At 34.3% G+C, this 26,777-nt stretch overlaps 1 protein-coding gene across 4 annotated transcripts in view; it reads left to right on the top strand.

The window, feature by feature from the left end:
- RFX3 (regulatory factor X3) overlaps positions 1-26,777 on the top strand; it is a 129,159-nt gene that overhangs the window by 95,039 nt on the left and 7,343 nt on the right. For all 4 annotated transcript variants that reach the window (XM_080372304.1, XM_080372305.1, XM_080372306.1 and 1 more), the window contains 11 exons: positions 2,066-2,247; positions 2,796-2,915; positions 12,550-12,671; positions 13,893-14,005; positions 14,796-14,911; positions 15,416-15,570; positions 20,547-20,644; positions 20,954-21,103; positions 22,602-22,810; positions 23,793-23,946; positions 26,202-26,244. In XM_080372304.1, coding sequence (XP_080228430.1) covers positions 2,066-2,247; positions 2,796-2,915; positions 12,550-12,671; positions 13,893-14,005; positions 14,796-14,911; positions 15,416-15,570; positions 20,547-20,644; positions 20,954-21,103; positions 22,602-22,810; positions 23,793-23,946; positions 26,202-26,244 — 1,462 coding nt within the window. The remainder of the gene's footprint in view (positions 1-2,065; positions 2,248-2,795; positions 2,916-12,549; positions 12,672-13,892; positions 14,006-14,795; positions 14,912-15,415; positions 15,571-20,546; positions 20,645-20,953; positions 21,104-22,601; positions 22,811-23,792; positions 23,947-26,201; positions 26,245-26,777) is intronic.

Raw genomic sequence — 26,777 nt, 5'->3', positions numbered from 1 at the left:
ACATTCTGTATCTGTTCTGATTAAATTATAAATTTAATAATATATGACAAATATTATATAAATTTGTATGATATACATATATTTATTTATATCTACAACAGTTGAAAGATACAATTACCTTTGTTTCTAAGCCCAGGTGGGCTTATGGTAGGTCATCAGTTTTTATATTTAATACATTCAGTAAAATGAAGTAAGTTTAATCCATTCAGTAATAGTTAATGTTTATGGTTACACCTTTTCTTCAGCTTTATTTAAAAATGACAGATGCTCAGTTTGGAAGCACCTGTGAATGTTAAGACTTTTAAAATAATGATATATTGATAATTATGATAACTGATAAAAATGATGAACTGTACTTTTTTATTTTGTCTATTTGAAATGCAAGATTACCTGCAACTGAGCCAAAAATTTTATATCTTAGAAGCATGTGCATCTTACTTCTGTATATTTTTCTAGAGCTTATGTTTAAGAAACATGGAAAAGTTATGGGCATGTTTTCAGTAAAAAGCAAATAAAGAAATCATGTTTAAATGATCTAGAGTAAATTTTGTAGTAATGTTTTTGCATTTGTAGTGGTGCATTTCGCACTGGGACTAAAACATAGCTATAAATTCAATTATATGTTATCTACTGTACTTTAGTACAAAACAGTTTTGATAAAGGAAAGGTCAGGACTGATACATTTCATAGTTATTGCACACTAAAATATTCATGTTCTTTACATAAGTTACACTGAACATTAATGGTATAGAATTTGTGCACTGCTCTTAACAAAATAATTCTGCATAGGAGTAAATAACACATAGACTACGCATGTCCTTTGTTGTCACTTAATTTGTGTTTTGGTTATAATAGTTACTGTTTTGCTGGACTAAATTGAAAATCTTTAAAAAATTGTGTGAATATCTAGCTCATCAGAGTAAATGTAACAAGTTTTGAAGATGCAATATCCTCAGTTTGCATTTTCACTGGATAATCAAATTAAATTCAGAGATTTAGTAAGATCTCTGATCCCAGCAAGTTTGAATATTCACACTATACTATTTTGGTATAAATACTTTGGAAAACAAATAAAATTCAAACAGAAAATTAAATTTTTGAATCATTCAGGCTATACCTAAAGGAAAATTTCAGGGGACTGAAATCATGGCAAGTACTGGGGAAAGATAAAGAGGATGTTAGCATATATAACTCCTAAACCAGTGGAATTTAAATGAGTCCTCAACCTGTACTATTTTTTATCTCTTTTGTCATTCTTCTATAATGTTAAATCTAGAAGTATTAAGTTTTGTGTATTAGTGACAACTAGAGGTGTTTCATGAGTGTGCACTACTTGGAAAGTCAGTGATGTTACGTAAAAAGTCTCCTCTTGCATCTGTCTAAAATTACCTACCACAATTACATGAAAAGATAAAAGTTCTTCCAGGAACCTTATTCTGTTCCTCCTGGAAGTCAATGGCAAACAGGTACAATTGAAAGGGATTGTACCCCTAACGCTTTATAGACGTACCAGTTGTTTTCAGTGTTATCTAAGTTGGTCTTTGACTTACATGCAATAGCTGTTTTCTTGTATGTATCAGAGAGTAAAAAATACCCTATTCAGTTAAGTGCTGTAATGTTTGTTAACATCAGGCAAAGAAAAACAGTATAATAGCTCAGGTTTGAAAATACATTAACTGTTGTTAGTCCAAGGGGTTTGTTTTCTGCAATTTATATGAATTACAGTCATGATTATTTATTTCTTTGCTATACTAACAGTTTGTCTCCAAAGCATAGATACCTTTATCACATATCGGTGTGTTTAACTGCATCAAAAATATTTTAAGAAGTGGATGCTTATGTGAGGTCACAAGTGCAATGAGTTCTGCCCTTTCCCGGTAATTCTGAAGATCCTAAATATCCTATGGTGTAACTAGCATTTAAGGAGTCTCTGAAGAAGGGAGTAATGGTTTAATAGACCTGAAGAGAGTGATTTCAAAACTGTTACAAGTTAATGTTTTATGGCTACGATATTTGAAATAAAGTAATAATGGTAGGGTTTTTTTCTGTTCTGTATGTGATATAGCTTCAATGGCTTTTAGACAACTACGAAACTGCAGAAGGAGTGAGCCTTCCAAGAAGTACCCTTTACAACCATTACTTACGACACTGTCAGGAACACAAGTTGGATCCAGTCAATGCTGCCTCCTTTGGAAAACTCATACGATCAATCTTCATGGGATTACGGACCAGAAGACTTGGAACTAGGTTTGTGTTAATGAAATACTGAACTATGATAGAAATTATAAGTAATAATCCTAAGAAAGAAAATTGCTGCTAGCCAAAAAATAAATAAAACCTGTATTTAAATGTTACAGTGTTTTTCTGTCAGTTCAGTCTCTTAACGTTAAACATTTTTATACTTTTCCAGATGTTGTTATACTTTTACTTCTCCTGTTTTTGTCTGTATGTGTGTTTACATTTTGATAAATACACTGCAGATTTCTATCACTACAAGTAAAATATAGCTTGTTGTTTGGAAATTACTAAGAATTGTGTTTCTCCATAGCTAGATAAGGTGTATTTATTTTATTTATTTGCACTCAAGTGGATTACAAGTTAAAATGCTGGATGATATTTGTTCAAGAGAGTGAATTAATTTCCCGAAGATTGTAAAATGACACCTATGTAAAACAAGTATGACAGGAGAGTCAGGCTTGATATGTGGGTATTATTTTCTAGTTAACGTAAATTGTAAAGTAAATGTAATGTATATGTATAAAAGTAGTGCTTTTAATTCTTGCCCTTTCATAAAGGGGGAACTCCAAATATCATTACTATGGGATTCGTGTCAAGCCAGACTCTCCTCTTAATCGACTACAAGAGGACATGCAATATATGGCTATGAGACAACAGCCCATGCAGCAAAAACAGAGGTAAAGTGTGAAGTGACCATGAATACTTATTAATGTTTCTAGTTCATAAAGCCTTACTTTTGCTTACATGGAGAAACTGGAATACTAATGCAATTTTTCTTCAGCTTCTGTGCTGTGAAAAATGTTTGTTAGATATCCAATTGATGTCACAGAAGTATCAGTCAACATGAAAGAGTATTTACCTAGGCATTGTCATAAATTTGCAAGAAATAATATAATAAAGTGACATATTATATGAACAGACTCTTCTTAACTATCTTGAGGTTTTATCCCACAAGCTGAAGAAAACCAGTAGAAGCTTGAATTTCAGATTTTGCTGTTTTTCATTGCTACAACATTTTACATATAAGCTGCATATAGAAGAGCTTATGATTATGTTCAGTTTAGTGTTTATTTCCTCTCCTGGTGAAGAATAAATGTAACTATAATGGTTTGTGTGAAAGTTGATTTAAGTATTTTCCCTCACCATCTGTGTTTCCTGAGGATCCTGTGAAAGCCCAAAAGTGTTTGAAAAATGGCACAGTGACCACAAGGGGCTATGCTGGTGGTGAAAGAATGTGTGAATATGTATATGAAAAACTATCCTGAATAGAAAATATTAGTAAAAAAATACAAATCAGTACATTTCTTTGAAATTTATTTCTATTTGACTGATGTCACTAGCCTCCCTATTACCCTAAAGTGAAATATCTAAGGTGTGTAATTTCATAAAACTCCTAGGCAGAACAGCAGCGTATCAAGCAAGACATCTTTAGAGCTATTACTCAAAGTCCAATTGAATGAACAGTGTAGTATAGCTTACTAAGTGTATTTTGGGGCCTTGGACACAATTGGGATATGGAAAACACAACTTCAGACTTGAACTTCAAATACAGATACCACTTTAATTTGAAATTGTTTTACTATCACTTCCAGAAGTAGTTACAGCACTAAAGACATATTCATGGTAAGATAGATGGTCTTAACGATCTTGCGCTGGGCATAATACAGAAGCATGAGATGTCTCCCAATATGATCATGTAGGAAATTCTTGTTACAAAAATAATGACAAGATTATATGGTAAGAAAAGGTGATAGGTATTTACAAAATCTCAAGGCAAGCTTATTTTACCTACTCAAGCTGAATCACAGATTACATTCCCTCACACTCTAAATCACATGTATGCACCAAGACATATGCCACAATGGTCTTATTAGAATTGTTTCTATGAGATTGTTTCTGGAGAAGTTATGCCAGTTACCTAATCATCATCACCTCTCTTGTCTTCTTGATTCACAGTGACAAACTGATTTTGAATTTGTCTTATATAACTCTTAGGAGTAGATACTACTTTCCTTTATTATTTACTTTATTATTTTGTTTAACACCACCATATGTCTTAAGTAGTTCCCTTATTTCCATACCTAGGTATGTTTGGTGGCATTTTCTTAACATTATGTCAGTTTGTTCCCCGATTATATTTGAACGAAATGACACATGCAGCATGGTGTAGCAGTTAGTGCATCCCTTTAATCCACGTTTTTGTGCATGGACGCACATACACACAGGCACACTTTCATTCATACTAAATTCATACTGATCTTAAGCTCTGTTGTGAGAATCTCTACAGATACTGATGAAGGATGGCAACTACAAGGCACTGGATGCTGCTGCTGAGTAAGGTAGCTGTTAACATGAAGAGCACTGTGCTGTATTAGAAAAGCTGATTATATGTTGAGTTGAGGCTAGCCATGGGAGAGAATAGGAAAAGGAGAGAAGCAGAAGCCTCTATCACCTGTCTGCAATGTTGACTCAGGAAAGACCACCATCATGTTGTATCTTAATAATAACAATGGCTTTATTATTAAATCCTTAAAAGCAGCTGTCTCAGTATACGTTCCTAGATGAAGCTTTATCTCATTGCTCAGGAACTTGCATTACATACCTTCTTGTCTAAAATAAAAGCAGGCTGAGCTCTCTACACTTGTGATGACCAGTTACATACCCTAGAAATAGAGGCATTGTTAACATAGCCCTACCGGTGTAGTATTCATACAAAGTAGTTCTGAGGTTCTTTTTTCATCCCTGTGTTCAGGGTACACAGATCTCAGTAAAATATTTTCTCTCTTTCCAAAATCACAGCATCCTAAATAGATAAAATGTAGAGATCAAGGACCTAGCCAGACTTTGACAGTTGCACTGTGAAAAATTGTATTTGTTGTGCTCTGCATACCATCAAAAATACTAGCAATACTGAATAGGATATAGAAAATTTTGGAATGAAGATGTTTATCCAAGAAAATATAGGAAATTTTCATTGAAAAATGGAAGCTCATGAGCCACTATTACTTTAACTTACTTAATTTTCTAATAGAAACAGGGATTTTCAAAGCCAAGAGTGATGATTCAAGAATATTTTTATCTCATTGGAATGTGCTGATTATAATAGTAATTTTAGGAAAAGATTTAACAAATATATTAAATTATTGCACAATCTAGCCTGTTTACTTCATTGCAGCCACTCTAGCATGCAGCAGTCATGAGCTTTGGTCTGTTCTCTCTTGGTAACCTTACTTTTAGGGTAGTCTTTGGTCATACAATGTCAAGTGTTATTCCACATTCTTTGAATAAAAATGTCTGTATATTTTATTTGCTTAATTTTAATGGAAACTGAGATTGCTCGTGTCCTGTGGCACTCAGAAGCTTAAGTTTTTTTAGGAAAAAAGAAATGCTAAATATAAAAATGACTTTACGTAAAACTTTCAGTTTAAAAGTGAACTTGTGGTTTTGAAGTGACATTTCTTCCACATTCACAGAACACGTTTAGTCTCTGGTTTCAATGTTTGATATATGTCTGTATGTATTTTTATTGTAGTTATCTTAGTGTATTGAAGAATTCTAGCAGGATTTATTAAGAGATAAGTAAAGGACTGAACATTACAATTTGCATTACTAGGGTAACGTAGCTCTTTGTTGGGCTTTATTACTATTTCTGATGTTTCTTTTGTCCTTTAAACCAGTGGTAAATTGCAGTCAATATACTATTTCTGTATAGTTACACCAATTGTGTCACCTCTGTCAGACACATCTAATTGGATAAACACTTCTAACCCTTTTTGGCAAAGGCTGTAGAGTGAACGTACACTACAGCTCATTTTTCTTCATTTTTTTTCTTAAATTGAGGGTCATGCACCCTCTGTATGTGCTTAACTTGTATATCCCAAAGTGCTCTTCTGTGTTCATGATCAGTTTATTCTGGGCTTGAACTCAAGGGCCTGAGATTTATCAAACAAGTTTCAGATGAAGGTCATGCTGTTTGTTGTGATCAGCATGAGCTGTGGGCGTGCTGTTTCTTTGTTCCAGTAACAAGAAAAAAGAGTAACTACAAATCACAGATGCCAATAGTCCTGTCTTCCAGCTGAGACAGTGGTTTGGCCACAACCACCATGTATCGAGAGACTTAAAGCATCTTTGAACTGAAGAAATGTTGTTAACAGTAGTCTTGGCTGGAAGATAATAGCTAACATCCTACCTTTCAGGTGGACCTGCTGTATGGCTCAGACTTGCAAGGAAAGGCCTGGATTGCATCTCTCATCCTGCTCCTAAATGTTTTCCAGGATAGGAAAACCCAGGATATTTAACTGGTTATATTATCCATCAGTTTTGGATCAAACACAGGCCTGACTAACAGCGGATGGGCATCTGACAAAGATTGTTAGGAAGAAATAAAGTAATATCCAACCCAAATATTATGTCAGATATATTTGCACAGTTTTAAGTCTGGCACTAAACACTTGCCACTTCGAAGTACAATCTTACTATGAAAGCATTCCCATAAGCATTCCTTTTCAGATAATTTAAGGGAAATGTATCAGAGATACAATTCCTAAAGGCAAATTCCGGTTTTAACCTGTTTTTATTTAGCTCTTCGTGAGTAGAACCTTGTGGCTCAGAAGCTGAATTATCTTTATGGCTTAGTCTAGGGAAATTGATGCAGGTATGCTTGTCTTTTCTTTAGAGCATTCATAACAATGTACGTTTTGAATTCTTTTTCCAGAAGTAAACCTCCAGCTTTCCTAGTTAATTTCAAATATTTCTTTCAGTTCTTGCATACAAAGATTGTACCTTTTTGCTTTCATTTATGGGACCTGAACATTCGGCTAAGAAGTTTTTAATGATTACAATAACCATCGTTATCTACTGTACATTATAACATTCAGCTAACTTATATTATTGTTCTAACCAGAAATAGTTAATCACTGCTTCCTATAGATGTTGCTTACCCTGCTCTCTATTTTATGTAGGAAATAATCTGTATTTTTCTACTGTTGTCTTTCCTGTATTCACGTTTCATGGATATACTGATCAGTCAAAATTACCTTTTAACAAGCCACTGTGCTGTGAGTCAAAAGTATCAAGTATTTACAGATCTTTTTAAAAGGGGCTTGGGTTTATGGAAAACAGAGAAATTAGGCATTTTTACAGTGGTATTATTTTTGAAACCAGAGAGTAAGGTATCATAGTCCAAGAAACACTGACATCTTTAAAACTGGGCTACAAGTTTGTTAAGACACAATATCCTAAAATGATAATAAGAGAACTTATATGATAAACTACTAAATAACTTCCTAATGGAGTAGTTCAGAAAAAAATCACAGTCTTTTTCTTGAACAAGCTCAGATACTTTGTGTCTAGTATGGTTACAATGCTAAGGTGATTGCGGATTAAAAAACTTGGAAGTTCTGCTTAGAATTCTAGATTAGATATATATCAACAATGGTTATTAGACTGAGGAGAGATGTTTTAAAAGTACACACATTAAATTTGCATTCCTTAAATTTCTTCAGTTTCACCTACTGTATTTGATTTTAGATAATGAAGCTTTTACTGAAATACAGCCTCCACATTAATTTTGAGGCCTTATGATGTATGCACAATAGTATACTTGGAGATTATTTTATTTTCTTCAAAAGCTAGGAAGCAACTAGTACAAACTTGACCTACACACCAAAACATTTTTATAGCATCCAAATGCTTCTCAGGTATTTCTTTGTTGCTTGCAGGTTATGCATCTTCACAGATTTTTTGAAGTATTTGAGTTTCTTCAATCTTCCTGTAGTTAACAGCTTTAGTATGTGTTGTCTGTGGTATTGCAAGCTGTTGGAATCAACTTTTGCTTTCAGTTAATTTTAAAAGCTTACTTTTTTCCCCAGTAGCATCAATGGCAACATTTTATTTGCATACAGTAGTAAAATGCTTTAACAAACTTTGCACATTGTTATGCATAAGTTTGCCATTTTGTTACATAGTTCAGTATATCAGCTCACTTCTCAGGGACAAAATAAAAATAAAATAGAGGTGAATCCTTAGAGCTTAGTTCTATTTATTTTTAAAACACCTACTTGGTTGTGTTTGGGTTTGGGTTGTTTTTTGAGCAAGCCAGAAAGATAAAAACCTTAGTTTTTAAGAAAAAGAGAGAATATTATAAATCGTGTAACAGCATGAGTTGGATTTTTCAGAAAAATACTAACTTCTAAGACTTAAAATCCGAATAGTGACAGCATGGCAACAGTACAAGCAAGCAAAAAAATCTGCAGAAAATTTAACTGAAAAAGCTGCTATCTGTTTTTTGTCTGTCTTGTGGCTTAGTTAATCCATTTTGGCTTCTCATAGTTTTGATAGTTTTCAGCTTGTTTCTTTTCCCTACCAATTTCATACATGCATTTCAAACTAAGTAGGCATTTAATTATACTTCCCCTTTCTGATTTATCTTTTTAATGAATGCATTGTTTGCTGCACATGAATTTTAGTCAGGAAGTTATTAATCTGTTTTGCAGAGAGAGAGGATGTTTGTGTTAATGACCTTATGTCAAAGTTAGACTATGGAAGTCAATGAAGTTGTATTCTGAATTAACTGCAAAGTGAGACCAGCATATCATTCAGTGTCATTTCTGAATTACCTGATTCCATGTTCTGATTTGAGTGGTTTAGTGTTTTTTTTTTTTTTATTTTCATAGCTTTGCAGAAATTGAGAAAATGTCTGTTGTTAACTAAAGACTGCAAACTTTTACTGTTTATGTAACCTATATAAGATTCAAATCATCTCTTTTCTGGGTCAAATGTCATTAGAAAGTGTAATACTCATGTAAGGTTAGTTGGTATTTTCTGCTCCCAGTCTCCTAGCACCCAGTAATTTAAAAGAAAAGAAAGGAAAAAAAAAAAAAAAAGGAAAAAGAAAAGGATGAAAGATGAAATAAGATATATGTTAGTAGTGAGTAAAATTAACAGAGTAAAAGTTTGGGTAATTTTAGAAAATGTGACTCTTAGCAGTTAGGAAATTGTAACTATTTTTTGCATGCACCAAAAATGGCTAAAATTTAACTAAAGAATTCTGGAGAGCTGTTTGATGCCTAAACTGCCAAAGTTCTACTTGTACATAAAAACCAGCAGATCTAAAATTATTAACCACTGACTATTTATGTTTAATCTTAAGCTCCTGAAAAAGATGTTTTTTCTTTTTTTCATTCTTTAGTTTCATTTTGCAAGTGAATTTCTAACGCTGCTGAAACTGATTAACTCTTGACACATTACCTGTCAGAGTGCCAGAATTAAGAATTTTGCCCACATATTTTACATAAACCACAGTGGTGTAAGTAGGTGGATAATCCTGATTCCTAGCACTGAAGGATTAAGTTGGCTTTTATACTTTAATTAAAAGTTTTTTTGTATAACTGAAAAACTCTTAGAGGAATGTTATTTTTATGTCTTCAAAACAATTTTAATCCTATTTCAGGAGCTGAAGGGTCAGTAAAATAATACATTTTGCAGAAAGCTGTGGAACTGTCTTGAAGTGTAGGTTTTGATTTACAAGTATTTCCAGAAGTTGATCTGCCTGGTATTTGTAATTATAATTAAGAGACAAGTTAAGAATTCTTCTCAGATGAACTGCCTGGATTGCAAGTAGATTTATCAAGTAATAACAAGCTCATCCAGAAGAGTTCAGTGCTACCATGATACCAGAGATGAAATTTTATTCTTTAATAAAGTTGATTAGAGTTTCACTGTTGTGTTCAACAGGCTGTCACAAAAGGAGTGATTAGGTCAGATCACTTGAAGAATTACCACCAGATTTTTAAGTGAAATAGGTTTAATCAGAATTTGTGGAAATGTGAGTTCACTAGATTCAGTGGCAAGCTTCATGCCGTTAATTACTACATGAAGTAAATGCACAGAGATAAATCAAGTCAGAGTAGAGTGGGAAACAGTTTCTAAAGTTTAAATGTGTAATAGGGTAAAGGAGATCTTTCCATTGAGTCATGACGTTTAGAGCAGATCCCCTTGCTTTCTCAACTGTCACAGAGTTTAGGTGCAGCTGGATCTAATCTTAGTCTCAGACTTGGTCAATGGTTTATGTCTAGAAGGGAAAGAGCTAGAAAGTGGGATAAAGAATAAGGGAGACCCTTCCACTGAGTCACAAGGTTCAGAGTGGACCCCCTTGCTTTCTAAACTCTTAACAGAGCTTAGGTGCGGCTCGATCTATTCTAAGTCCTGCACTTGGACAACGAATTAGATCGAAAGGGGAGAAAGAGAAGAAAGAAGTTTGTTCACCGTTCAAGATTATCCATAAGATTTTAGCAGAAAATCAATAAAATTTGTTTTAAATCATGAAATTACATAATTACCTTAACTACTTCAAGTTTGCAATATATATTACAGCAAAGGTATACCTACTAAAAGTTTGCCCCTGAGTTCAGTGAAATACTCACGTCTTATTTGTGATCCTCAGCAGGTGAAGAGTTGAGCCTTGAGGAGCAGGGGTATCAGCCCAGGCCCCGTTGCTGACTTTCTGTGATGGTCAATGGTTCCCCTAGTATCACAAGATGTAGTGGTCTGCAAGCTCTGAGTGGCATCCTGCTCAGGGGGAGATGTGGTCACAGCCCGCTGCAGTCCAGGAGAGCTCAAAGGGTCTCTCACTTTAGGACCATTGTGTATAAGGCTGTGAGATGATTGGCTTTAGTCATCAGCAAATTTCCATCCTGACCACAACCTGAGTGGGTAATTTTCTCAAAAAAAATTCCAGAAACAGTATCTTGTTTCACTCAATTTCCACTTGGGCTATGATCCGGCAGCAGCATCCTGGGGTTGTCAGGAAGTAACTGATTGTTGCCATTCTTCTTCCGTGCTTTGACCAGTCAATGGCAGTTCCAGCACAGGTGGTGCCATTCTGTGCCTTAGTCCAGTAGGAGTGACAAGGACACTCAAAGGGTAATTGGCCACCCAACTCATTGCTTAAGGTGTCAAGCTGTAGCTGACGATTCCCAGTATAGACAGAGCCATTCTTTGCCTTAGCCAAATAAGAGTTGCTGGTGCGGTTAAGTGGTGCTTACGCGCCCAACTTACCAGTCAAGGTAGGGAGGTCTTGCCAGCAGCTCCCGAGGCTGTAGAACAGCCCAGAGAAGGGGGAGAGGTGCACTGCCACACAGACATAGGATTGTACACCAGACCATTACAGAAAGTGAAACTTGATATGGGTGACCTAGAGACAGAATAGATACAGGTGTCTTCTTTTTTCTCAAGCACTAAAATTCCTGAAGTTATAGAACTGTTTGTTCATCAGGAGAGGAGCCTTTCTGTTGAAAAGTGTTCTTTCTGTCTGTCTTGTGTTACTGTATATTTAGATTCATGTCAGGAATGCCTAGAATATTGAACAGATGTTTTTCATGGAAACTTCCTTTTGAAGTAAAATCTCAGTAATTACAGAGTGAATGCTAGTTTATGTTTACTGGAAACGAAATCAAATGCTCCCAACTGATTAAGTTGCTTCTCAAACTAATGCGTCGACAGTGGAATTTCTTGTCACATTTCCGAAGTTAACACGGAGTTTTACAGTCTGCACAACAATTCCAATTTGAGTGATCATTAAAACACATTTTATTTAGCTCTTATTTTCTTTTCCAGTGGCTACAATTGTTTTCCAAAGTGCAATGCATCCACAATGTTACCATTAAGATCAACAAATTCTCAGTTGTGTTGAAAGTGACAGGCATGATCTTGAGCCTGTCAGACTGTCGAAACAACACTTCACCATCCAAACCAGCATTCCCATTTGTATAATTTTGATTTTTGTCCTTTATAAAAGATTCTGAGAACTGACAGTGAAGAGTTTAGGTTTCCAATTATCTTCTCAGGCCTTCTGTGCTTATGAGGGAAGTTTGTTGGATTTGAAAAGTCTTTCACTATCCTCAGACAGTAATGTTGTTTTTTCTTAAGGTAATGAAATATTATTTTTGAGTTGCATAATTCATGTTGAGTTACAATACATATTGTGAATTCAAGCTATTCAGAAAGGGGAAGATTTCATTATTTTTGGTGTCAATTAGCAGGTCTTATGGTATGCTGTTCCTAAACTAAATTCCACAAGAAATTGGTAGCGGTACTGTAATATCACCTTCATGAAATTGGTAGTGCATTGTTAGTCCTCTAGCTTCCCTTAGTAATTGTTATTTACAAATAAAATAAAAATGTGAAAATTCTTTTGTTACTTTTCCTCAGTATTTTATTTCAAGATGGAGAAATCAGAGCAAACATAGATTGTATGATCTTTTTTATGAAGAAGTGAACAGAAAGGATATTTTGTACTTGGTATTTTTGTAGGTATAAGGCTATGCAGAAAGTGGATGGAGTTGCAGATGGCTTCACAGGAAGTGGTCAACAGACAGGCACATCTGTTGAACAAACTGTAATTGCCCAAAGTCAACATCATCAACAGTTTCTAGGTATGAAAGCAGGTTTTATACAGCTGTGTAAATGAAATGAACTTCATTATCACTGTGAAGATCAAGTCACAGAAATACAATAGTTGCTTCTAAAGTTGCCATGCCCTCTTTGAAATTCCTACACAACAGAATAAAAAGGCACTTAAATTACATGTTCTTTGTTGTGAGCTTTATATTTAATATGCATTATATAAGTATAAAAGAAAAAAATTGCAAATTCTATATTTGTGTGATATATTTAATGTTGTATACATCACAGTGTGGTTGCTGGCAGTATTAGATATGCATATTGCAGTTCCTGCAATTGCAGTTGTTTCCTGCATATGCACTACAGTGGATTGTATTTCATAAAAGTGAGTGGGGGTGGTGGCATTGCATGACTAATGCAAGTTAACCATCCAGTGGACTGTTTTGAAAATGTGCTGTAGTGTTGTAAGTGGGAAAATTTTATCAACTAGAACCTGAAAGTTAATGTTTAAAAATATCCAAGTTGCGGATTCTGATCCAGTTCAGCATGTATTCTCAGTAATGGAAACAAATAGTAGTTTTTTTACTTGTTCCGGTAAGAATACTCTGGCTGTGCTACTGCAGAATGTGTAGGCTTCTTTGCTTGAGATTTTCAAGCACCAGATCCTTTGGCCTAATTTTGCTGTTACTGAACATGGTAGCATTAAAATGTTTTGAATCTTCCTTTCCAGGTACCTTTCAGTCCAGCATTTTTCTCTTAAATCAGCTTGTCTCTAGGAACATTTGTGGCAAATAGTAAAAGCACACATTGGCTCTACTTGAAAGTCTATTAAATTTCAAATAAAAATGTATATTGAGTCTACTAAGCACCATCATACCTGGCTACATAGAAACACTTCAGCTGAACTAGAAAAAAAATGTTCAAGGATTAATGTTTCGTACACTGGCATAGATATTTTCCTTCATCCTGCAACATTCTGAAAACATCTGCATTAGCTTTTCTGTATACATGTAGTATGTACGTGCTATCTTTTTAATGTCTTCAAGAATAATTTTGGGGTTTTTTTGATTAAAAAATGCTGGCTGAATTTCTTTACAATTTTATCATACAACAGGTATGAAAAACTTTTCTCTTTGCACATTATGACCTTTTGGAATTTCTTTCTTTTGTATCATCCTTAAATTTTTTCTTAATCATACTGTAACTGGCATCGTTTACAATAGGCCTTTTTCATTATGTTGTCATGGAAACAGATGCATCTCGAGTACTTCCAGAGTTTGGAGAAGTTGAAATATCTTCGCTGCCAGATGGTACTACTTTTGAAGACATCAAATCACTGCAGAGTCTTTATCGAGAGCACTGTGAGGTATTTCCTATAAACCATTTATTTTTTGAAGTTCATGATTTCTAGTGAAGGTCAGTACAGGACAGTAATGCCAAATATATTGCAGCCATGCCAGTGATGTGTGACCTTCCCTCAGGATATTTTGCTTATTTCATTTGAAAGGACATTAGAAATAAGTTTTTCTGGAGGGTCCCCTTTACGTGGGAAAAAAGTTATACATGATAGACAGGGAGAATGAAGTATAATTATGTGTATGTTCACACATGTTTGAGAAAGTAGACTTCAGATTGTACACGCAGATCTTTGGTTTAGTCAATAGGAAATATAAATCAGGTTAAACTATAATATTTTTTTACATTAAAAGCAGTAACTTTTTTCTCATCTTAAAAAAACACTGAGATGTTTCAGCCACATTTGATATTGAACAGTATGTCTTTTAAAATTATTTTTGAAGGTACTTTCAAACCTGTACATTGTGAAAATGAATGAAATGGCAGGTTTCCTTTGGTCTTGCATTAATTATTTTGTTTGGATGAATTCCTCTGATATGTTTACGTAGGCCATACTCATTTCTGGAGGCTTCCATGAATGTGCACTTCGCCTTACTCAAGTCTCTGTGCACACCAGGTTATAGTGCTGAATAATTTATGGGTATCAAAGGTATCAAAACAGATACTGTTTCTAACTTGAGAAATGTACAGTTTGCCTTTGCTCCACTGTGTAAAGGAAGAAAAACTATGAGTCTAGTTGGAGTTTGAAGTGGGGGGAAGTTGAGCAGAAGGCAGTTTGTACTTGTGTTTTATTTTCTCAGGCAATACTGGATGTGGTTGTGAATCTTCAATTCAGCTTGATAGAAAAATTGTGGCAAACTTTCTGGCGCTATTCTCCCTCTGCTCCACCTGATGGCACTACTATTACTGAACCAAGGTCAGGAAATGTTTCTCTTCGTTTACTGCTTTTCATGTTAACATAATACAGGTGTCAAATAAAATAAAAAAAAACTTTCATTAGTTTTACCTGCAGAGCAATAATACAGTTTTTCATATGCTAATTTTTCAAATTAAATTGATATTGTCTGGCCTTTTTTTCTATAGTCTGGGTGTATGCTAAAGTGCAGTCTTGAAACTACTGTGTTGTCCATATTTTTTTTTTCTTTGCTTGGACAGCTACGGTAAAGATGTCTTTTCCCTGTATTCTTTCCAGTTCTTTTAGGCCAAAAGGACCAAAAGGACCATTCATACCTCTGCAGAGCTACAGAAGCATTTTTAAAATCCATTTCTCTGTGACACAATGTGTAAAGAAGTTATATTGTGTGTGGTTGAGACATCTATGATGTCTTTATAAAATAATACATTCTAACACCCATTGCAGATTTTTACCTGTGGTAAATGCATTATAATTTATTCATTTGCTACATTTTTTTCACACCAGCAATCTGAGTGAAATAGAAAGTCGACTTCCAAAAGCAAAGCTGATTACTCTGTGCAAGAATGAGTCTATTCTGAAATGGATGTGTAACTGTGACCATGTGATGTACCAGGCTTTGGTGGAGATTCTCATTCCTGATGTCCTTAGACCTATTCCTAGTAAGTTAAACATCTGAAACATTTTGTAAGGATTTTTGTGCATGCATGTGTATGGTGGTGGTGGTGGACTTGTGCCTCACAAGGCAGCTATAGGAATAAGTTTGAAAGTTAGGAAAGTATTGTGTATCATTTATCTTCAGTTTTGTTGTGTAGGGAGTTGTGCTGAGAGTTGATGTATGCTTTGTATTTTAAAAGTAACTGAGGATTTTAGTGCAGTTGGAAGATCTGGTTTTTCAAGGTACAGTTTCATACTAAAGATACTTCTTTCTGTGTGTGTTGTATTTTCAGATTAAAATGTTTTCCTTTTACTCTGGCTCTGGACTGGCTCTGGACTACTTGATAGACATAAATCCTGTGGCCCTGAGCCAGTGTGCACTAATGTTAGTCAGTCCTTCCACTAAATTCATTAGTTTTCAGTTTAAACATTTTATATTAATCTTTGATTAGTCTGGGGAAAAAAAAAGTATATGATCTTTGCGATTCCATTTTTTGACAGTTACTCTTTTGTTCCTTAATCAGTGGCTGCTGAAATCAATTATAATGGCTGTTAAAGTGATGAAAAATCAAGTCAAAATTTTTAGTCCAATTTATTATTTCAGTCTATTGTTCTTTTTGTCATATGTCATGCATGAGAGAATCAGTAACTGTCCAGCCATTCAACCATTACCAGGAGCAGAGCTTTTTTTTCGAAGTTACTTTTACTAGAATCCATTGGAGCTCCAGCAGTGTACTTTTTATGGCTATTTTTGGTAGAAAATTAATTTATGTGAAGACAGTTAACTCCTTTATAAAGTATTTATTGCCTGACATATGCTATGCTAAATAGTACAAGGAAGTCATGTTATCAGCCTGCTATAAGCATCGTAACTCCTATATATTATAACCTTTCCACGAAAAAACAGTAGTCACTTTATAGAGTTGAACTAATATTTTTATAATAAAAATATAATATAAATAATTTATATAAAAAAATAGGGCCTTAAGTAGCTTTGCAGCTAACAAAACTAGTTTGTGGTGCTGTGAACACCTCCTTTACTGTAGTGACTCCAGCAGTAATAAGCACTGTGTAAGAATGTTTGCAGGTAGTGCCTTGCAGAAACATATTATTGACTTTTTGCTTGTCAGTGAAATAAAATTAGGTTTTAGTAACTTAGGTATGATGTAAAAAAATTCGGAACTGGAAATGTATAAAGGTCAGCCATTTGCAAAGGCAGTTTTATCTTTTTTTTTAGGGAAAGAGCAAGTGCTTGGTAGTGATTGACATAATGTATTTTTTTAATCAATGTAACAGAATAAAAAAAGAATGTTTTCTCAAATATATGCAGTTATTGACCATTACTTGTATAAATCATTTTGCATTGGGTTTATGTTTGATGTTTTAATTTTCTATCTAATGACAATGCCAGTAGAGAAGATACTAATTTGAGAGTAGTCTATCACAAGCAAATAGGCAAGGATAACCGCACAATAAACCCCATAAGTATAATTACAACACTTCATAGGGTGAATTAAAGCTCCCTCTTTCAAAAGCATATTATTTTCTTAAGAAAAAGGGGTGCAGACATGGTTTTTCATCAAACCTGTTTTTTACCTTGCATTTCTTGTGCTTTTCACTTCTCCTGCACAGCCTGGCAGTCTGTAAAGAAGTTTTTATCTGATAGTTCCTTAGCTTGTGGTGTCTTCCTGCCTTGTTTCATAAGATGCATTGGGCATTACCAGTACAGGGTTTCAAGAAAATGGGACACAGTCATTCAGTATTAGTAACTACAGGCATTAGGTCCTTTTCCTGCAAGTTCTTTCTTTCTAGAATTACCAGTCATATTTGAATAATTCACATCTACTGTGTTTGACGTTCCTGGTTTGGGGATGATTATCAGACTTCTTGATGCAAATGCATTATCAGATTCCAGAACAAATTCGACTTCTGCCTGTATTTTGTGAACAGTCCAGTGGTTTTCTGCTCAAAAGTCCAACCACTTAGCTACCTTTGGAAGACTATTGTCTTTAGGACCAGCTAACTAAATGGCTTTTTCTAGTCAGCTTTCCTGTAATGATGCTCCATACAAGTTCTCTCTTCACTGTTCAATATTTAAAATATTACTGTCTTTTGAACTTTTGCTTTTGAATTATCTCCAGCCATTACAGGAGACCAAGTAAAGGCTTAAAATTGTGCTTAATGGTTTACTATGACAGAAACAGAGCTGGGTGAAGTAGACAAATTCATCATCTTCTGTTGGAAAGTAGCAGTTTATAGGAAAGTTTGGACTCTGTAGAGGAACAGGGGCCGTAAATCCTTTCTCAAAGGCATGTTTATGGGTTTTTTTCCTGAATAAATGCAAGGATATCAACAGCAGTTGCTCAAAAAAGGGATAAGCATTTATTTGGAAAGTGCTTGAAGTAAGCATATAATTTTTTAAGGTTTATTGTTTTTCATGTCTAGATTTTCAGTGTTTTTTCTTTTTAGAAAAGTCTCACTGTGCTACTCAGTTGTTTGATACCTATTACTGGAGTAGAAAAAAAAAAGACTGTTCAGGAAAAAATTGTTTTATTTTTACCTCTATGTTAAATTTGTCAGCTGAAATATTTAGCACCCACAGAATGAATGAAGAATTGCAGTGTATAAAACAGAAAATTTCCTTTTCCTAAGAAAATAGAAAAGCTGTCCATTTGGTCAGGAATAAGGGCCATAATTATCTCATGTCTTTGGCAACAGAACAGAGCTATTATGTTTTAGAGTGGACTTTTTCCACCTTCACAAGTGACAGAACATACAGTAACAAATTTGCCTGTGAGTTAGTTTCTATCAGAGGTGGAGAATTTATGCTAAACATATTTCCACACCATATTACACAGTTCCAGGCAGACAAAAATTTAAAGTACTGGAAAGACTGTAAAGCCTTGTTTTTATGAGATTTGCATGTCAGAGGGTTTGCAGCTGAGAATTTGAGCTTTTTAGGTGCTTATTTGAATGAGATTTTCTAATGGTAACTGCCACTGCAACATCAGTGTGTGTGTGTGTGTAGTAACACTTGACTCTCTCAGGCCATTTACTTTGCACCACACTCATCATGTGATTCTTTGAAAGTATTTTCTCATTTTTCTATGGTAGCCAGATGAACTTAAAAGAAGGCTTTGAGGATATTGGTACTTAAGGTTTTGGTAATGGCTAGGTGTGTATTTAAGGATGAAGTATGAGAAAATTCTATATTTAATAAGATATCTCCAAAGTCCATTAGAAATTCATGGTTGTACTATACAATACTGATGCCTGATTATCTACTTTAGCTGCTTTTTTCTCCAGAACTTAGAATTGCTTTCATTTGCTCCTCTCTCATCTTGGTTAAAGGCCATTCTTAAGATCTGATCTGCTTCTCCGTATTTACTTTTAAAGGAGATGAGCATTACAGTGATGCAAATAATTTTGTAAAATATGGTTGGGTGAAAAAGTAATAAGCATATTAGAAGCAAAAAAGCAGTAATATTTTCCTTAAATGTCTTAATTATCATTAATACAGGTTTTACGTTATTCTTTCCACTTAGCATTTTCTTGTTTTATTGGTAAAAAATGTGAGTGAATACATGGTTATTTAGTAAGTGCACAGAAATAGTTTAGAAAGCAGCACAAGTGAGCTAGGTGATTGACAGGATTTAAAAAAAAGGCTTGTTCTTCATATTGAAACCTCAAGGGGGGAAAACACCTGTTCATCTAATTGTGAGATTTCAGCTAAGTGTCCAAATGTGTGGTCAGTTATACAAATTACTGATATGGATTCTGCTGCTTTATCACTGCAAATTTGAAGGCATTAAGAAGATGTCATGAAGAATACATTTTTGTTTAGTAAATTTACTGTCCTAGTAGAAAACTTTTCTAAAAAAAGGATCATCAGTTATTAAAACAGTAAAAGAACATTTTTTAAAGACAAGTTCTATCAGCATTGATTTTCTTACTCTGCCAGGGTATTCAGCCTTATAAAAGGAATCCAGTCATCTTTACTTGGACTGTTTCCTTCTCATATGTAGCTAAAATATTTTGAAAGTAATTATTATTTCCTCTTTCTAGTTTTTTCCTCTTCATTTCTGTAGTTGCATTCATTCTCTGCAGGTCTTTGGAAACCTGTAGGTTTTTTCTGCCTCCTCCTTTTTGCAGCCATTTGAGTAGATGCTATTATGTCAATGAGCAAGTGGTAGGTATGGGAAGGCGATGTTTCTACTACTCAGGAGATAATGACTTCCTCTTTTCCAAGTGTAGTTCCTTATGAAAATACTTTCTGTGCTCCTCCTGTGAAAAATTAAGAAGTATATTTTGAGTAGTGCAGATTGCTGTAGGGGCTGCTTAAATTTCTCTCTAAATCTCGGTCAGCCACTCAGCAGTTCTGTGGGTGGATAGAAAGAAACAGAAGTGCAGATGGATTACACAGCCATTTGAATAATCTCATTTTCTATCAGTGAAACACACTCCTGTATCTTGCTTATTGATGATATCCTTAAGCACTGCATATTGGATTTTGTTATTTAAAACCGAAACAAGCAGTACTATGACATGGCTTAAGGTTACTTTGGGCTTATTTGAGGAAACTGCAGTATTCCAATAACTGGAATTTTTGCCAGAGCTTTGCTCTTATAAAGAGGTTCTTGGATGAAATGGAAAGCTGAAAGTTTGTGATGGAAATGTCCATCACAACAACTACTGAAATTGCAGATTTATTCTATAGGAGTGCCTGAAACTATACTGGTGGTCACAAATGCCTTGAAAGATTGTTAGGTGAGGAAGTCAGAACTGCTTATTATGTGAAAACTGACATAATTATTACAAAATCTATATCCAAATGAGGCACTCCGAACCTAGACTGGATTTGTCTTTTAGTAAGTGCAAGCAGCAGACCTGAATGTTGAGTACCTAAGTACTGAGGATGCAAAACATTTCAAGACAGGTACATTGCTTTCTTTTCATTCTGTTTTTATTCTTTAATGCACAGGTGCCTTGACCCAAGCCATTCGCAATTTTGCAAAAAGCCTTGAAGGTTGGCTTTCAAATGCCATGAACAATATTCCACAGAGGATGATACAAACCAAGGTAGACAAAGTTGTTGCAGTATTATTCTTGCAATGGCAGACCCAGTGGGCAGTAGCATCTAAAAGCAGTTGCATTTCAACTTTAATGCTAAATTTCATGTTTAGCATCAAGTATCAAATAATGGGAGAGGAAATAACTTTTGTCAAAAAATTATAAGGAAGAAATCATTTTATCTGCCACATGGACATAATTCACATACAAGGACTCATTAATAGAGAATATTAAAATGAAGATAAAAGACTCAAATCTGTAGAATTAATCTACAGATAAAAGAGTACAATATTTAAAAATAAATTCCTTTCTTCATAGGTTGCCGCTGTAAGTGCCTTTGCCCAGACTCTGCGAAGATACACATCTCTTAATCACCTGGCTCAAGCAGCTCGTGCTGTGCTTCAAAATACTTCTCAAATCAATCAGATGCTCAATGATCTTAACCGTGTTGATTTTGCCAATGTTCAGGTAAAATGTAGCTTTAAATAACAGGGATTTTTAAATAATAAAAAAGTGTTATTTCCTCTATGATTTTGAACTTTATTATTAGCTGTCATTATTCTATCAAGAAAGTGAAGTGAGAATATTTTTCTGATTCATATATTCAGTGATGCATTGCAACCGTGGCAGCTTACACTTCAGGAAAGTAAGAGCTCAGAACCATTATCCGTTTCCATTTACTGTCTTGAAGTGCACATATTCTTCCAACTTGTATGGAAATATAGAGCAAATACATTCTTAGAATGAGTACCATGAATGATATCTTAGTAATAGCATAAATGATAGCTTAGAATTAGATCTCAGATAGTAGTGTGGCTGCTGAAAGTCTCTAAAAGCTGTTAAATATACAACATTGTTTTCAGTAGAGACTGTTCCAAAGACAGTACCGTTAGTATACTTCTGTCTAATGCCTATGCTTAAATTTACAAGATCTCCTGAGTGATTGGATTAGTACAGATCAGAACTAGTTTCCAGTTAGCTATGGAATATATTTTCACAAAGCTTACTTTGTCCACTTGTTTCTGCTCCTCTGAGGAAATGTATCTTTTTCCTTATGCCCAGCAAAGTGAAATGTTCCAGATTACTGGTAGTTCTATGTTGTGTCTTTTCCTTGTGAATGACTGCTTTAACGTACTTGTTAATAATCTTTAACAAAAGTCAGTCAACAGTACTTGACCAAAGATACAGTATATTAAGTATTGTAATATGTTAACAGAGTCTGTGAATGAGGTGTTAACTTGGCACACGATAGCTAGAGTTTTAAGGGCATGGCTTGCAGTTAGTGAGGCTTTATTTTTGTCTCAGTTGCTGAATTGACCAGCTAACCTTATTTAAACTTGATAACGCTGACTAAATCGCTTATTATTGTATGCGGAGTGTGTTTTTCCATTGGTATGCAGTTTACATTGTACTTTAAGTAATGTGTTATCTATTGCTGCATATAGTTAGCAAACAAAACAATCCTTTTTTACACAGAAAGTTTTATTTTATACGATGCTATAACAGAAATTGTCGTTAAGCTTAACTTCTTCAAAACAAAAGGAAACTTGCACTTGATTTTTTGCTATTTCTTTTTTTACTTTAGCCCCACATATAACTGTTCTTCCTGCTTGCCCTGCCTGTAGTCCCCGAAAAAACAAGTCCTGAATATATCAGTAGAAAAATGATGAATGAGGAAAGTTGAAGCCTTTTTTGAAAATGAATGTAGAAAACTACTACATACTTGTGCTGTTTCCATTGTTTGTTCTAATTTCTTTATTTGATGTCTGCTTTTAATGTTATGCTTTTCCCACCCATTTGCTTCCAATAGAATTATGATAGACATAGAAATAAAAACTGTTTCGTGATTTGTCTAGAAAGTGGGTTTTGTCCTTTTCACCCATTGAATTGATTAATTGAGAAAGAATAACATTCTGTGCCTCAGCTTATGTATTGTTAATTCAAGAGTTGCCATGTGCTGTAACAGGAGCAGGCTTCCTGGGTGTGCCAGTGTGATGACAACATGGTTCAGAGACTAGAAACAGATTTCAAGATGACTCTTCAACAGCAGAGCACTCTGGAGCAGTGGGCTGCCTGGCTTGATAATGTAATGATGCAAGCGTTGAAACCATATGAAGGAAGACCCAGCTTTCCTAAAGCAGCACGGCAATTTCTGTTAAAATGGTCTTTCTACAGGTAGTATTTATAAGCTTCTAAAACATTCTAACTATTTTATTATTTTCTGAATTTTTCACTATAGTAAAGTTGACAGATGTAATATCAAACAGTGGCTCGCTAAGTTGCAAAAAACGTGCATTTTTTTTCAGAATACTGTTGTTAACCTTGAACTCAAGGCTAATTGCAAGTCAGCCTTAATTGAGCCTTGTTTATTGTTTTAAAGGCCACGTGCAAATGAATGCAAGTGGCATTTTGTCCTGAGTTAGAAACATAGTGTGAAATTTTGGGGTTGAATAACTCACAATTATTAACCCACTAGACTTACTATGATTTATTAAACCACTGTGGTAGCTATGTTTACTAGAGAAGGAAGACAAAACCTGGTTTTAATGTGTAAAAAGAACATTAAGCAAGCATTCCATGTTAGCTGCTTATTGAAACAGTTATCAGAGTAAACCTTGTTCTTTGAAAATGACTGTAGCAACTACTTGCTGAAGATACCAGAATTTGTCAATATAATACATACACACAAGCCTATCTTTTTGTAATTTTAAGTTTCAAAGTTTTAAAATCTTGGCAGTTAAAACCTTTGTATTGAGAAGGTGGACACAACAGACACTATTTAAGCATTAGTTTAAAATTGAATAATAATTTTCTTACCATTTTAGTTTTTTATGTTTTCCACAAAGTTTTATTTCAAGTTGGGTTTTATACACACTTAAGTTTGGTAGTTATGCATATATCAAAAGAAAAACTGAAAACAAAACTATCTGGTCATTTCTTACATAATGTGGTATCCAACAATATCTTTAGAGAAAGGAGAAAAGCAAATGCTTGCCTTTCCTGGACATCTCTTTCTGAAGACACCATACATCAGACATTTGTGGATAATGTTACTTTTGAGAATATTGGTTTTGAGGTGAAATGTCTACATGGATAAGTGTTAAAGTGACTGTGACATATAATACATAAATATATATATTTTTCTATTTTTGAATAGCTCAATGGTGATTCGAGATTTAACCTTGCGCAGTGCTGCTAGCTTTGGCTCTTTTCATCTGATCCGCTTGCTTTACGATGAATACATGTTTTACTTAGTAGAACATCGTGTTGCTCAGGCAACAGGAGAGACACCTATTGCAGTTATGGGAGAGGTAAGATAATATGTAAGAGACTAACTAGATTGATAGATTTAGTGGTGAATTCGGATATGTGTCTGCAAATTTTTAAAACATTTATGTGGAGCTGTAGGATTAGGATGTTCTGGAATACAACAATAGATTGGGTTACAAACATATACAACAGTTTCAAACATGTTTCATTGGTTGTCAGGGTACTAAAACCACATTGAATTCTAACAACCAATTATTTCCAAATGAGCTTGCTTCTTTACAGATCTGCATACAGATTCACATCCATAGTTTGAAAAATGTTGATCAATACACAACCTTTTTCCAGTTTTTGAGAACTGAGTATTTTATGTGAAAAAAAACCCAAAAGAACAGAGTAATAGGAAAGTGTTGTTTACATAGATCTGTTTACATGTATTTGCACACATTTTGAATTCCCACACAAATGTTAACACAAGTGAGCTGAGTACCCCCACTGGCTTGAGGATGGCTGACATGCAGAATTTTGGCTTGTATGGTGTTGTTCACATACATGTAATAAACTCAACCTAGACATACATAGACGTTTGCAACACAGTTAATTTTCATACATGTTTCAAAGATTATTGGGTTAAAAAGCAGAACAAGAGTCTCAATTTATAACCAGGTTTTATACTTATCTTTGGCATCTGCAAGGCTAAGTTTCTTTCATCCTTCTTTTTTTTTTTTTTTTCCCCCAGTAGTTCATCTAACCTTTCATTTTGAGTGAGGTGGTGAGGAATATATGAATTGTCGTGAAAGAATGACACTTCAAAAGGGCTGGAAAATTGATATATTTGAAAATATGTTAGGTAGTTAATGGGACAAATTTGATACATTTTTACACTTGGGAGTCACTGTATCTTCTATGTTACCAATAAATTGCAAGTCATTTTGTGAGTTCATTTGGCATCAGGTATCATACTTCTCTCAAGATACATAAGCTTGTTAAATACTACAAATAGATGCTGTACATTCAAGAGAAATTGGAAATGTCTCAGCTTTATTTGTCAAATGTTTTTATATCACGCGGCATGATGTGTTTCAGAAAACTAAGTAACACTCTTTCTGCTTAGCGACCCACCAGTAGTATATTTGCTTAATCTCTGCCTTATATTTGCAGTAAGGTACTACACAAGTATACAGTTACTACGTTTCTTCTCTTCTAAACTATATTACATTTTATTATTTTTATTATATATATGTTATTATATGTAATAAAACGATATTACAATTAACAATTAACAAATATTGTATATGTTAGGCATAAATGCAGTATTGTTCTTCTAAAAAGTTTATTTAGACTGAAGATGGAGATACTAAGAGGAAGTAAGTAACTCAAAGCTTTGGAGGTGAGAGGTACAGAATATAAATAGCAAATACTCGTAAAATGCATGTCTTTTTATGTTTCTGTGTGTTCAGTGACTGTGGCTGAAATAAAATCAGGAAGTCTAAGACTATGATATGACAAACACCGTAAGACGGTATAAACTGGTGCTGCAGCTGAGAAAAGCATTCTCAGTTTTTTCTCTTCCTCTTGTCCCAACTTTGAACACTGGTATTGGCAAAATTCTTCTGGAAAAGAGTAGTATCATCATTTATAGTTAGAAATGTATTTATCTAAATAATGTACTTCTTTCATTTGAGATTAATTGATGGCATTTTGCTTTGCCAATTCTTATTTAAAAGAAACTTAGAGAATTCAGGGAAGGAAAGAGAGGTAATACATCTAGCTTTTGAGCAATTTTTTGGAGATTTTTTTTGATGTAAATAGAGAAGTTTACCAGATTGTAAACCCTTTCTAAGCAATGCCTTTCATCTACCTCACAGGTAGATTTGTAACACTGTGACAGACCTTAATTTTTGTTCCAGCCCAATTAAATTTGTCTCTGGAAAATTTAAAAAAACACCTCTTCGTTTAAATATTGGCAGTTCATAATGGATATCTGTGATAATGTATGTCTTTACATAACACAGAAATAGCTCACTTCAAGCAACAGAGGCCCTGATGAAGTAATCTTAAAAGAGTTTGTAGTTCCCTTTTTAATTTTTGAGGGTTTACTTAGTGATAATTGTCTTAATAAGCACAAGACTAGGATGGAATGGAAAATTAATTGCTGTACTGTGGATGTGGCTGCAGCCAAGATCATGTTTGAATGATAGCCTTAGACCAGTGGAGTGCAGATCTGCTTCATCAAAGATAATCAGAAGTTCACATTTACTTAAGACTGTGTCCAATTTTTTTATTGTTTATTTTGCAGTTTGGTGATTTAAATGCTGTGTCTCCTGGAAATATGGATAAAGGTGAGCATTTTAATCTCTCCATGTATAATTCTTTATAGAGCTAATGTGTTTCTTTGAGCAAAATAAGTCCTAATGTTTTAAAAATATAGTAAAACAGAATTTAGAGCTGTACCATGCTTTAAAGTGCATGTATATGTTATATGGATACGTTAATATATTATATAGATACAATAAGCTATCTGTAATATGCAGTATATAATAAGGACTACAATAGCATAGGTTTGTTTTAAAATAAGAATATATTTTAAAGATGTTTATTATTCACACCAGAAATATTTCGATATTTACACAGAATTTAGTTGTATACAATAGGATAGAGGGGGGTAACAGCTGTGGGAAGAGGGAGAGGAGGATGCTTGTGTATATTTATCTATAGTAAATGTTCTGCTAGGTGAAGAAGGCAGATTTGCATGCAAGTGGTTGTCAGATAACCTGTCAGTGAAGAAGACAGAAGGAAATTAGCTCCTTCTTACATTCTTATACATTCTTACACTGACTAGTTGAGTGATTTAGGGTGACTTGACCCCCAATCA

Source organism: Falco punctatus (assembly GCF_963210335.1).
Source record: "Falco punctatus genome assembly, chromosome: Z".
NCBI lineage: Eukaryota > Metazoa > Chordata > Aves > Falconiformes > Falconidae > Falco > Falco punctatus.
This window is presented reverse-complemented; position numbering and strand designations above follow the sequence as displayed.